The sequence below is a fragment of the Gavialis gangeticus genome, unplaced genomic scaffold (assembly GCF_001723915.1).
Source record: "Gavialis gangeticus isolate Ggan-Ray unplaced genomic scaffold, GavGan_comp1, whole genome shotgun sequence".
Taxonomy (NCBI): domain Eukaryota; kingdom Metazoa; phylum Chordata; order Crocodylia; family Gavialidae; genus Gavialis; species Gavialis gangeticus.
In genome coordinates this window covers 37783203-37796799 of record NW_017729028.1, presented here as the reverse complement: position 1 = coordinate 37796799, position 13597 = coordinate 37783203, and the positions used below count along the sequence as shown (strand labels likewise).

Sequence of the window (13597 nt, the reverse complement as noted above, 5' to 3'; positions counted from 1 at the left end):
TGTATTTCTGGAATATCTGTACAGTTACAAACTGATTTAGCCTAGCCAGGTTAGACTAACCTGCAAAGATTGAATCAATTCAGTCTCAGGCTTTTTGAATGTCTGTCCCTAGCCCAGAGCTCAACTAGTGATTGCAGTCCAACCCTTTGCCTGAGGCAGAATTATCCCTTTCCAAACCATCCTCTACAATCCATAATCTAAACAATACATAAGACTACCATCTGCCCTTATGCAACATAGACCTAATACCCAATGTCTTGCTTCTATGAAAAGTTGTCAATATATGCGCAAGAGATTGCAAGTAGAGGGCCAGTCAAAGTTTGCTACGCACAGCTGCAGGCCAGGTGCTCCCAAACGCCCAACTCGTAACAGAAATCAGGTATGTGCCTAAGATGTAACTTGACCAGCTTAATGCTTGTTCAAGTAGGCACTGACTAGTTGAGGGTTCAGGCTTTTTGAATGTCTTAGCTGACAAAACTGAAAGAAGGCAGGGGTGGAACAGGGGTGATGGAACGATGGATCTTGAGTGTAGCAGGGGGAATCTCTGAATCTGTGGTAGAGCTAAATAGGGAATTCTGGGACTATGGGAGTGCCAAAAAAATGCCTGAATGTGGAGAGTTACTATTTTGCTTCCTTTTTGCTGTTAAGCAACAGGCAATGAATATGGTATTCATTAAAATGCCCTGTATATTTTTAACAAACACGATAATCAGATTTCTGCCACTGTACTAGGAAGCAAATTTTGTTTTCCTTCCAGGCCTTGTAAAGCTGTAATTTCTACCTCATGCAGGAGGGGTTTTCAAGGGCTCCCAGGAATGTAATTTTTCCTCTTTAAAGCCTGGTTCTACTCTGAAAAAATGACTCTGTGGAAATAGGATTGTATGAATGAGGATCTGGTTTTCTCAGCTTGCAAGAAAGAAGCTGATTCTTGTAAGTGCCGCCCCTACAGACCCTCCTTCTTTCCTTCACGCTCATTATGGCTGGTTATAAAGACTGGAGGCTTGCACACTCACAACTGTGCTCCTTCCCCTACCACTTTTGCATACCCTTTAATACTTCTCTGTGCTTCTATGACCCTCCTCTCTGTAGTATCTGAACACCTCAGAATCACCATTATACTGCTGTATAACAAACAGCATTGTTCTCATTTCATGGAAGCACTAAGTAAATTAAGTGACTTGGCCAGGGGTGAAGGCAGGAATTGAACACAAGCCTCATGATCCTAGCTCAGAGCACAACCCTCTGACACAGCCCATCTTACTGTAGCATTTAATGAGGCGATCCAAGTGTGACTGAGAGTCCTCATATCAGGATTTAGTTAACAACCCTACTGACAATCGGTAAGGAACATTAGACTCAAACTCCTCTTCTAAAGCTGCACGGCAAATAGAAGTAAGAACTGGTGCAGACTTATTTTTATTCACTGCAGTCAGCAGAATCGAGCTGGAAGGTGCACAAGAAAAGCACATCTGGTGAGTAAAGGAGGTGGCATTTTTACACAGCCACTTTACAGAGTAGAGCCACGCTTTAAATTAACATTCCTCTCTGCACTTTATAAACAATACGGGCCAGATCCTGCCCGGCACCTCGGTGCAGTGGAATTGGTCTGGTCGGGGCACACGAGTGAGGCCGCAAGGTTTTTGGAACGTGCAACACGGCACCGCCGCGCTGCGAGTGAGAGCCTGTCACCAACCTAAGGAAGCCTTTGGCTGAAACTCCAGTGCTAGTGAGTATTCTGGAGGTTCCCTGTTTCATAGTTTTCATGGACATTAGGACTGGAAGGGACCTCGCAAGGTCACTGGGTCCAGCCCCCTGCCCAAAGGGCAGGAAGTCAGATGACCCCAGCAAGATAAGCATCCAGGCGTATCACAGAAAACAGAAAATCAAAATCCACTTTGGCATCTAGGTTACAAAGGCACCTCCTGGGATGGGAAAAGGCCAGGGAATAATGGGGATCAGCCGTTCCCCAAAAGGGAAGGGTAGGAGAAGTGGGGATAGCTTGCTGCAAAGTGCAGTGGAGAAGTTCTCAATAATGGCCCTGTGATGTACTTCTTTTAGCTGGGGAGCTTGTGCCCGTGAGAGAGACGCTTACATCTGAATACACACTGCGGGGGGCTTCAGGGCAAGTAACTTGTACAGCTGCTGCAATCCCAGCTGGGCCCATTCCTGCAGGGATTGCCCAGGGCAAAACTGCAAAAATAACTCGTTAAACAACTCAGGGCTACACTGGCCATCAGGAGACTCAACCTAACAAGAAATCAGTCTCCAGTCAAACAAACCACTTCCTCCAAATTAAGCTGATTTTGTTTTTAACTTGAACGAGCATCTTGAAGAGAGGACAGAGGTGCCTGCCTGCTAATGCCAGAAACTTTGACCCATTTGGATGGTCTACTTTCTCTGAAAACAGAGTGCTAGGACCAGGGAGATCTCATGGCTGTTTGTTTGAGAAACAAAGCTTCCCTCCTCCGAGATGAAAGAAATCAAGGAGTCTAAACTAATCAAATCCTACATGCGTCTTGGCTCAAGTTCAGCTTGTCGGTGATGCAGCTCAGTGAAGTGAGCAACATTTATAGTACTAAGAGCTTTGAGGAGAGGGGAAAACAAGATAGAAAGAAATGTGCCTGGCTGGAGGTCAAACAGGTGTATGGGACTAGAATCCGAGACCGTAAGAGTGTCTTGCAAACATGGAAAAATAGCTATATAAAACCAATCCTTTGTGCTTTATTAATGAAAAGTAAAGGGTCTCTTTACATTACACATGCATTTTGGCAGACAGGTCACTAATATTTCCACATTTGTCTGTTTGGAATTGTAACGCTCCAGTTAAGAGTTCCCCATACTGGCAAAATAAACCAGGTTACTGCGCACCCTTGCATGCCCTATTTTACAGCCAGACAAGCAAATGACTTTCCACAGCTGGATTTGCCTCTGTGCCCCTTACAGCTGGATCATAGAGCATATATACATCTATGTGTTGGCTAAAAGGTGTCAGTCCCTGGTTGTTGTCTAGTCTGGGCTCCTACGATTTCCTCTCTCCTGGATCATTCTGAACTTGCCTACTCCTTCCAGGACTGCCCTGTACCCAAAAGTGACCCAGCCAGTTTCTGATAGGGATCTTAAGTACACATTAACAAGGGAACTGGCTTTCTTGACCTACTGGATTGAAATAAGCAAAAATAAGCCTTAGATTTAAATATTAAAGAAATAGAGACACTTTCCAGTGAGACTAATCTAATTTAGGAGACAGCAGTAAGACTGTTTAAAGGATCACAAAAAAAAAAAGAGAGAAAAATATCACAACTTCATTGAAACTTGCAGAGAAATGGCTCTCGGCTGAAAACAACGTAATGGAATCAGACCCACGGCAAAAGATAATCTGACCTAAAATGGAATTTCTTACATTTAAACGACACGTTCGAGAGTAATGTGGCAACACTTAAACATTCAAATCCAAGCCTTAAAAGATGAAGATTTTGATCCCCTTTAATTCAGAAAGTCTGGTACCACATCCTGATCTTCCTTTGTATTCCTGAACCGCAGTTATAAGCACCGTCATTCTTCCCTGCTACTCTCTGCACAATTGTTTTAGTTGAAACGTGGTCTTTACCTGAGAGGCGTCTGGGCACATCGGTGATGGCAGGAAGCCCCGTGCCTCGTGTGGAGGAGAGGGGAGTTGTGGAATGAATGGATGGTGAAGTCATCTGGCTCAAGTAGGATGGATAAGATTGGTCATATGACCATGGAGGGGATGATTGTGCCTGTCTGGGGTCTAGAAAACAAAACAAAAGAGAACATTAAAAAAAAAAAAGAAAAGAAAGAAAGAAAATAAAAAGACATAGGGGCTCCCCCAACCAAATCTAAGCCCACTGATGTTATGAAGAATGGGAATGTATGAGAAATAACATTTCCTTCCCCCACCCCATGCCCTTTTCCTTCTCCATTGCTCTGTGCTTTTTCACCTTGCAAAATAATCAGGTGAAAAACAAACAGCACAGAGCAAAGTATTTCCTTTGATTTTTTAAATGGTAGCAAGCAGCGTTGAAATCAATGTGGTCAGGGGTCCATAAATTCCTCCTCTCTCCTGTCCAGCTCTCATAAAAAATTCCAGCATCAGCTCCCAGGTCTGTTAACACCTTCCACACCTCAGTGCTATCAGGCTTGATTTTTTTTAATTTTATTTTAGCTAGCTGTGGGGTGGGGGGAGGAGGGGAAACACAAAAGTTGCAGGCCGCATCTGTCAAGTTGTCCAGTTTCAACATTAAACAGAAGGGTTTTCAGTGCTGAGAAAGTGATCCAAGAGGGAAAATGTCATGGGTCCTATTTGCATCTGTCTAAAAAAGGTCACGTTTGAATTCTAACCCGATTACCTACAGTCACCGTAAGTATAATATGAAACCAAATGGTTTGGGGTAACCATTGAAACTTAACAATGCCTTTTGATGTACTTTTTATAGACTACTTTGGAGGCAAAGATTCAAGGCCCAGTAGGTTATCCTTCCTATGACCTTCTGGTGACTGCACTGGATGACAGAAGAGGAAGGCGAGTTTCATTTTCTTATCGTTACGATTTGCAACTTTCATTTTTAGCTGTCATCTGTTGAATCACCACTGGAAACAGGAATTCATCATAAATATTCTCTCTCTTTATCTTGGTGAAAAACCCGAAAGCGTTTCCTAACCAGAAGAGTTTCTGTTGGGATCTGCATGATGTACAGGAATACTGCATATAGCATTGCCTCTGAATTTACTTGTACACTTGGGAACCCATCTTTCATAGATTCAAAGATGTAGGGTCGGAAGGGACCTAAATAGATCATCTAGTCTGACCCCCTGCCCTGGGAAGGAGAAAATACTGGGCTCATATGACCCCAGCTAGGTAATTATCAAGCCTCCTCTTAAAGACCCCCAGGGTAGGAGCCAGCACCACTTCCCTTGGAAGTTGGTTCCAGATCCTAGCCGCCCTGACTATGAAATAGTGTCTTCTAATGTCCAAATTCTCTTCTAATTTCTAAATTTTCTCCGCCATTTCCAAGGTAGCAAATCAGCTCCAGTTTGACTCAAGAAGCTACTACACTCAAGACACTGAGCCAAGGTTGTGCCTTGTCAATGGAAATGCAATAGCTGCATGGCAGAAGTAAAGCCCCCTTTTTCAGGAAATTCATCTTCTTACAAAAAAACGTAAAAAACCTCCCACTCTGCTCTTCCACACAGAAAAACCTTGTAGCTTCAGCTATTCCTTGTTTATTTTTTCTGTTCAGACATGATTTGTTTGAAGAGATGTCTGGAAAGCAGATACTTCCTTGAAGCAAAATAACTATATAGATAAAAAAAATCCTGTCCAATTTAATTTTAAAAGGATTTTCCCTGAGTTTGCCGTTTATATTACAGTTGAGTAATATAAATGGTTAACATAAAAGCTCCTTAGAAATCTGAAGGACACTTGATCATTAAATGTAATGAACAACTTTTGTCTTAACAATTTCAAGGTATGGGTTGTATAGGTTGGCACGGCTTCAAATCCGACTGACTCTCGTTGTTGTATCTGATATCAACATGTTTCTCTGCTTCACGGTAGTACGGCTATTCATGATTCAGTCTATGTTAAGCAATCTGCAACTGGAAAAGCAGAGGTGTGCTGGGAAAACAATCTTAACAGTAATGAAGGGTCAAGAGCAGACCCGCAGATCCCGACTCTGTCAAACCCTAGATTGTCAGTCCCAAACTGGATCTAACCCAGCCCTCCTTTATGGTTTTGATTCGAGGTCAGATCCAATACTGGAAGGGGCCTCAGTTGCAGTTAAAATGTAGAAAAAATATCAGAAGAATGGCTGTTCTTATAGGATTTGGTCCAAGATGTGAGAAGCTCATGAGTATAATTGCAGTCATGGGATGTTTGCCACATGAAATGGCGGAAGCCAGACTTTTGTGGTATTTTGGCATCGTGGTACCTTGAACCTTAGTCCTTCTTTGGCCTTGGACCCTGAAATCTAGCCTAAGCCTACATCTAAGCGCAGCCTCGTTGGCTCACCCCAGCTTAAAATAAAAACAGAGACTTCTGGGTCATGTCAACAGGATCCTACTTTTTACACTTGGCTGGCACAAGGTCATGAGAGCAACAGGAGTTTTAAATACACAGCATAAGATAGCAAGAGAAAGAGGTGGCACTGTGAGTCACTGGGACTCAGAAAGTCAATATTCAATGCCTGGCTCTGCTACAGACTTCCCGTGTGACCTTGGGCCAGTCACTCACCCTCTCTGTGCCTCGATACCCCAGCTATATCATGAGGATAATCATAGCGTGTTTCCGCATCTCTTTGCATCACCTATTTAGTTTGTAAGTCCTTTGGAGTTGGGACTGTCTCCTCCTAGATGTTTCTAGTGCAACAGGACCCTAGCCTAGTTTGGGTTTCTCTCTTTGAAAAAGAGAGCTCAGCTTGAGCTCTGCAGAAAAATGAAGGCTGAGGGTATAGAGCAGTGGTGCTCAATCTTTTGGGCCCAGGGGCCAGATGAGTGTTGCAGGGCCAGTCCATAAGCCACGTTGGGTCCTGTGTGCTGGAATGAAGCCCTGGCACCCTATGCCAGGACTGGGCCCTGCGCTGCTCTGTGGGCCAGACACAGGGCCACGCGATTCGGCTTGCAGGGTTCCCAACTGCTCCCCTGCCACCAAATTTTAGGACCTGTGGGGTGCCCCACCTGTGGGGAGCCAGATCTGGCCTGTGGGTGGGGTTGAGCACCCTGGTATAGACATAACAGCTGTACTGCTATCAAAGGATACATCTAATTACCCTGTCTGCATGATTGCCTAGCGGGGTAAATGTAGCAACACTCAAACTCATTTCTAAAGCTGCATGGCAAATCGAAGTACGAACTGGCGCAGACACCACTCCAGTGTTAACCCTGCTTCATCCAGGTTCAAAGCAACGGGGCTCATGTGTGTGGCTCGTGCAGGCTACTGCAGAGGTGCACATGTAGATTTATAACAGCCTCGCACTCCTCAGCAGCAGCTTCCCCCACTTTATAGCACCTAAAATGCATTTTTGTCCAAATCCTCTCCTCATCATCAGTAAGCAAGCAATGAAAGCAAAACAAAACCAAAGCCCGGGCACCGCTGATATAAGAAGTCAGTATTGCAACTCCGAGTCACTACCAGGGAGGAAAGCAGCAATCCACAATAGTGCAGAGTAATGAGGTCCCCTCGCCCTAACTCGGGGCGGGGAGGAGAATCTCCCTGTGGCGGCTTGACTTCATACATGGTGTTTGGCCTGCCAGCAAGCAGGACATGGAAGCATCTAGTTCACAAGGTCCCTGAGCAGAAACCTTCAGACAAACTCCTCTGCACTGGTAGCTGTGGGTATTTCGTGTGCGCCGGCTGGGGGGCGGGTGGAGGAGGAAGGGAGTGCTGCCTATCTATACCAACTGATAAGTCGCATTTCTCACCAATCCAACCTGGGATAAACCCAATGTCTGTTTTCACCCTTAGAAGCCAGGAAGGATGATGTTCATCTGAGGTTTCTAGTAACCAAGCCAGTTACTACAGTTAGATTCAGCCCAATCTGAAGTGCTGATAGAGTTGCTGCTACCAGCTGGGTAACGAAGCGGCCAGGCACTGGGGCATTGGCAACGTCCAGTTGCCGCTGTGATGCCAGCATGATTTCAATTGCAATTGGGCAGCTGCTGACAGCAGCTGTTTTATTCACCCCTTTCCCCTAAAAAAGTCAGCTTCTGGGATGGTTGCCCCAGTCACCCTGCCTTAGTTATGCCGCTGCCTCCTACTCCCAACACGCCTGGTCCAAGTGCAACCTTGTCTGGAACCATGTGGCAAAGTTCAGCCTAGGGCCTTCAAGGTAATTACAGGGAAATTTTTGAGAAGGTTACTATTTCCTAGTTGTGTGCCAAGTGCCCACTTAGCCTGGATAGTGGAGGTGTTTAATACATGCAAACAAAGCAAATGCAATGACCTTCAAGCCAATTAGTGGTGCCCTTTCCCTTGCCCTGCTTGAGAAGCAAATTCTCTTGTTAGCTCTGATGGGAGACAGTGGGAAGGAGGGGGCCTTACAGGAGTCACTTGTGATCAAGCAGTTTCCATCTTCTGTAGGCCAGAAGCTTTGCATTGTCATGGAAAGGAGCTCTGACAGGCCCAGCAAGTCTTTCCAATTGTTAAAAGCCTACAACATATGAAAAATCCCAGAGGTTTGAACCAGAGGGAGCCTGCCATTGCCTGAAAAAAAAAAAAAAACTTAAAAAGCTCATTGAACAGCTGCAAGGGGAGGAATGACCTACCCACCCGCCCCAAAGGCAACAATGAGATAGACCCTAAAAAAAGGCCAGCACCGAGGTGAATAAAGCATGGAGTCAAGTCCCGTATTTCTGTACTTGAGAATTTGCAGGGATTACTAATAGCAGTCCTCCTTTTGTAAACATTTTTTGTTATGCCTGCGTGGGTGTGAAGAAAAGTGCTTCTTTCATAACAGTCATTTGCAACAGGGCATACGCTGCTACACATAATGCACAGATCGGCTGAAACAAGTCAGCATGGGTGAGGTCTAAACTAATACATAAACAGCTCCTTCCTGTTTGCACTGCCAGGTAAACGTCTACATAGCAGGAAATATCAAATCTTGCATATTATTTTGTCCCTAGTACTTTATTCCCACATTCGTAGTTACTGCTGGTAAATTTACACATTCTTTGACACTTGTCTCCTGTAGCCTTTTGTGTGCATCTCAGTGGATTCCTGGAAAAAAGAAGGCTGTTTACAAAATTAGCCAAACGCTGGACGGACGTTACGAAATTAGAAGCCAGCGTTCCAGTTTCCCTGTCAATTCACTCGCTCTACCGCGGTGAAAATCCTCTGACCCCCAAGGAAATGCCCAGATTGACAGCAGTGCAAATGAGAGGAGAAACAGACCCTGCAAAGCTCCGCTGAGCAGCCTTTTCCATTGCTTTGGCACTACGCGATGACACATACAGAGAACTACAGTGGAAAGAGATCAATTTCCCGTTCCCCGAGCTGAGCGAGCACCAGAGACCACGCTCGCCAGGCACACAGGCTCGCCGAGCCCTTGCTCTGCAGTCTGAAAGCTTCATGCACGCACGCACTTTACAAAAACGCTCTCGCTTGAACCCCGCTCAGCCTTGGGACCACGGCCGCGTTGCTGCTGACTCTGTTAGTGCTACTGCCGATGCTGACAAACGAGCTGTCTGGACCTATCTTTGGTAAATATTTAAAGTAAGATATCTTCAATTATGATTTGAGCAAAGCCAAGACTGCTTTCAGCATAAGGAAATGGACAACCGCTGTAGAAAACTCGGCTGTGTGGGTTTTGCCTACACTTATTCAAAATCTGGGTGTCCGGCATCATTCACCGAGAACTCCGCTGAAGGCAAATCCAGAGGAGTTACACCCTGATAAAATGAAGGCAGATTTTGGCTTCCAGAACTGACAGAAATCATCCCCTCCATCCCATCCCACAGTGACATTTCTAGGGAAAGAAACAAGTAAGCACCCCCCTCTAGCTAGAAGGCCAAACACTATAAAATGAGAAAAGAGAAGGATACTTGAAGGGGAGAGAGACAAATCTTTCCTAATACAGGCTCTGGATGGCTACTTGCCAGTTGCCTGAAGGATGCAATTAATTTGCATGAGATAAAGCTGATTACAGCTACCCTTGTTCTCAACGCGAGTAACCCTCTGGTAGAAATCCCAGGTCCACAGCCAGACCTGCTGGCATCTGTAGTTTGAGCCACATCTAGAAGGCAGCCACATTCTGCTGTGCAAAACACCCTGGGCTGTGTTTTGGGCCACCTCTCATTAAAAGTAAAATCCAGCCCAGTGTGGGGGGTATCTCCACATTGGGTTTAAGCAGTATAGTAATCTTCTATATGAGCAAAACCGCCCCGCTGATGCTAAAGTGGCATTCTTAAGGGACTAACAGAAGCAACATCCTAAACAAGGCCTTTGCACAGATTTTGTGGGTCAGGCAAGCTGCTTCACACCATCCTCTTCCTGTCATACAACAGCATTGTGCCCAGAAAAGGGTCTTCTCCTTCTAGGTGGCATTCACCTCTGTGCAGATGAGTGGCATGCAGCATTACCAGTATCTAAAGGCTCAAAGTAGGAATTAGGGGAAATGTCCCTGGTTCGCAAGCTTTGTGCTTGCCATCTGAAGAAGGATGGATTTTCCTCTCTGGCCAAAATTATCATGTCACTCTCTTCACCATCTAAGAGCCCTTCTAAGTTTTCTGCTGACTTCAATCCAAGTCAGGCTGTAGAATCCAGCCCTAAATGCATTAACTCTGGCTGCTGCAACCCTAAATATTATGAGTTAATGAGAGAGACTGCTCAATCTTTGCCCAGTCTGAAAAATGGAAGTTAAATGCTGCTGAAGTGAGAAAAAAAAAGAAAAAAAGAAAGAAAAAAAAAGCATGTTTCACATAACCTTTGAGTACTGTTATTTCAGTTACTAAAGTCACAGATTGCCTATAGATCAGATGGTGCCACAGCGGTGATGGAGCATGAAACCTCACTTAACTCCCACTTCACAGTTTCTACAGCTCTGCAGCTGAGACTCCACTACTCATACTGACCGCATTCTTGCCATTACGCCCGTGGCTTTTCCCGCCTGATAGAAGCTAATCCTCACCGGTTGTATTTTAGAAAAACAACAATTTTCCTTGTTTCATGTTTAAGAATTGATGCAGCAGTTTGCTGTCTGAATGGGAGGGTAATATGATACGCCGGCAAGTTATTTAAGTTCCATAAAAAATGAAAAAAAGACATCGCAAATATACCAGCATCCAAATGTGAGGAGACAGGAGTCTTGATTTATGAGCAATACGCAGGGCTCAAATTGGATCTGCACTACTTCAGCAAAGGTATCTGCTTATTGGATGATTTGTTTTTTAATGACCCTTCAATGTTGCTTTTGCAGAATGCTAGTTAAAATGCCATGTTGAATAAGGGCCACTTGGTGCTAAGCCATGCCTTGCACTGCAAGAGTCTGATCCTATTGCAGGTTTGGAATCATGGGGTAATTTTTTGCAAATTGCATTCAGGTACTACAGGAAAATAAACATCACCTTGGAAAAAGAGAAGGAATCAGAAAATGAACCAGCAACCGTGTAAAGGCATCTGCTTAGTTCTTAATACTCAGATGGGAATTGGCCAGGTTTTAAATACAATTTATGTTTAATCATGGAATAATTATGCAAAACCTCAATTGGAATGAAACAAAAGCAGCTTAATTATGTGCTTCCTGGTAATAAAACAATTATTATATAATAACATATTGCAGAGAAACAGTTGTTTACCACTATGGTTATTAGGAACAAAAACCGTTGAGGGTGGGGGGGGGGATTGGCTTTGTTACTGAGTTCAAATTTACTAAAATAAGGGATTTCCAAAGCAGTTCCTTGTTAATTCAATCAAATGTAATAAAACCCTTTGATTTTGTACAAGGGTCAGTTCTTGAACTATATACCCATGCCCTGTCAGCTGAAATGCCCATGTCAAGAGATCAGTGGAGAGTTATTATTGATAGGCTTGTGGGCACATATTACAGCATCTGGAGAGGTTACTTGGAACAAGTACAGCATCCCATTAAATTAGCTGGCTGAAGTGGGTAGCATATATAGCTTCTTCCCCTATAATTAAACCAAAGTGGCATAAACTCAGTCATTTGCTATGGTCAAGCAAATGACTGATCAAAGAGATGCTTTGCACTGTTCCCTGAAGCCCAGACCTTGTCTCTCTCTGGCCTGATTTGTACAACAACAGACTTGACATCCCTGAAACAACGCAGTGGGACTGCCAGCGAACATATCACAATTGTCCCAGTGGAAGGAGCCAACTCTTCTGAAGCAAGGTGAGCTGGATCTTATTCTGCTTATTAGGCACCTAAGTGGATTTACGCACCTAAGTGCAATCTTATTCCACCCTGTTGCAGTCACTAAAATCCACTAATGCATCTATTTTTGTTGCAACATGCTGTCAACTAAGCCTTAAAATGAAGGCACAAAAAACCAAAATAGTGAAGGTGAAGACACCCTCTCCACCCTCTACCCTCCCCCCACCCAACATTTGTATTACCAGTTTCTCATGGGCTTGAGCAAGGTGGATAGGATCTTATTAAGACACCTAAGCCCACTTAGGTGCCTAATACATAGAGTATGATCTGCCCCACCTATTAAGAATTACTGACTTGAGTAGCACCCAAAACCAGATGCCGAAACCAATGCAATTAACAGAACAATTGCAAATATAATATGTTCATACTAACCATTCTATTAAAGGGGAGGTTAGAAAGCTAGCAAGTGGTCTTCAAGAGCTGAGTGCACCCAGGAGGAGACAAAGGTGTGGAAGACTACGGCAGGGCCTGTGTAAATGGAGTGTGCATCTTAACTCTCTGCAAACTTTACAGACTAGTAGGAGTTGTCACTGCTAGCTGGGATTCAAAAGTCAGGATGTCTAAAGATTCCCACCACTGGCAAGGAAAAAGTACACTCTACGATTAGAAGGAGAAGTCAATTCATCCTCCTGTCCAGGTTATTTCCCTCTGCCCTACCAGCACCAGCTCTCTCGTCTAGATCGAGTCTCTCGTGGCATAATTGTCCTAGGTTTTAACTACTAACTCTTTGGCTCTGCAGAGTGGGTAGCAAACGCCAACGCCTTCTTTGCAGTCAAGCTTATTTTAAACCTCACCTAAAAAATTCACCTCCAGGATTTGTAAGAGCTGCTGCTGATTCATAACGAGGAAAAGAACTACATTATTAATCAAACCCAGCAGCACATTTACAGGAGGCATTTACGTGAATGGGAACGGCATATGAAGTTACGCTTAGCTAGGATGAAAATTATAAGGGGCTCTCAGTCCTCCTGCTTCAGGGCATAAGCTGATCACCAGATGGGGTCAGGAAAAATTCCACCCTGCTCCGTAAGGATAGGGTTGCACAATGGGTAAACTATGGAGGCGGGTTTAGGGTTTTCCTGCCCCGACTGAAATGGGAATATATAGTCAGACATTTTAGTGGGAGCTTTGTCATGTCCTCAGTTACCATAAGACACAATGGTACGCTGAAACCCATGGACTTTGTTTTGCCAATTCTTAACTTTAGGGTGATAGGAAGTCAATCCAGATCTCATAAGCCCAACTAAGCCTGGTAAAGGAGCCAGTTCTGAGATATTGCTAGATGTCAAGACCCCTGATATTTATAAATGTATTTTATAGCACTTCAAACTGCTGTTCTAGACCTGTGAAAAATTTGGCAGCTCCTGTTCATAAAGGGTCACAAGAGGAATTTTTTGTTTCAATTTTTGCGAGGTTTCGCTTGAGTTTTGGGTTCAGACAAACCCACTTAATTCTCTGCCTTACTGCAAATCAATAAACTGGTTGAACTTTTTTTTTCTTTTAAATAAAAGCCACAACACTTTGTCAAAACCGCTGAGTTTCAGCTGGTATCATGTCAAAACCACTTGAAACATGAAACCATAAATCTTTCCAGACTGACTCAAAGGTGACATCTACACTAGGAGTGCTTTACCGGTATAGGAAAACCAGCACACTGAACTGGCAAAGCACATGTAGTGTGGACACCACTA

At 44.2% G+C, this 13597-nt stretch overlaps 1 protein-coding gene across 3 annotated transcripts in view; it reads right to left on the bottom strand.

Moving 5' to 3' along the window:
* Window positions 1–13597, bottom strand: part of RUNX2 (runt related transcription factor 2) — a 251017-nt gene that overhangs the window by 57478 nt on the left and 179942 nt on the right. For all 3 annotated transcript variants that reach the window (XM_019520966.1, XM_019520967.1, XM_019520968.1), the window contains one exon: window positions 3608–3769. In XM_019520966.1, the coding sequence (XP_019376511.1) occupies window positions 3608–3769 (162 nt within the window). The remainder of the gene's footprint in view (window positions 1–3607; window positions 3770–13597) is intronic.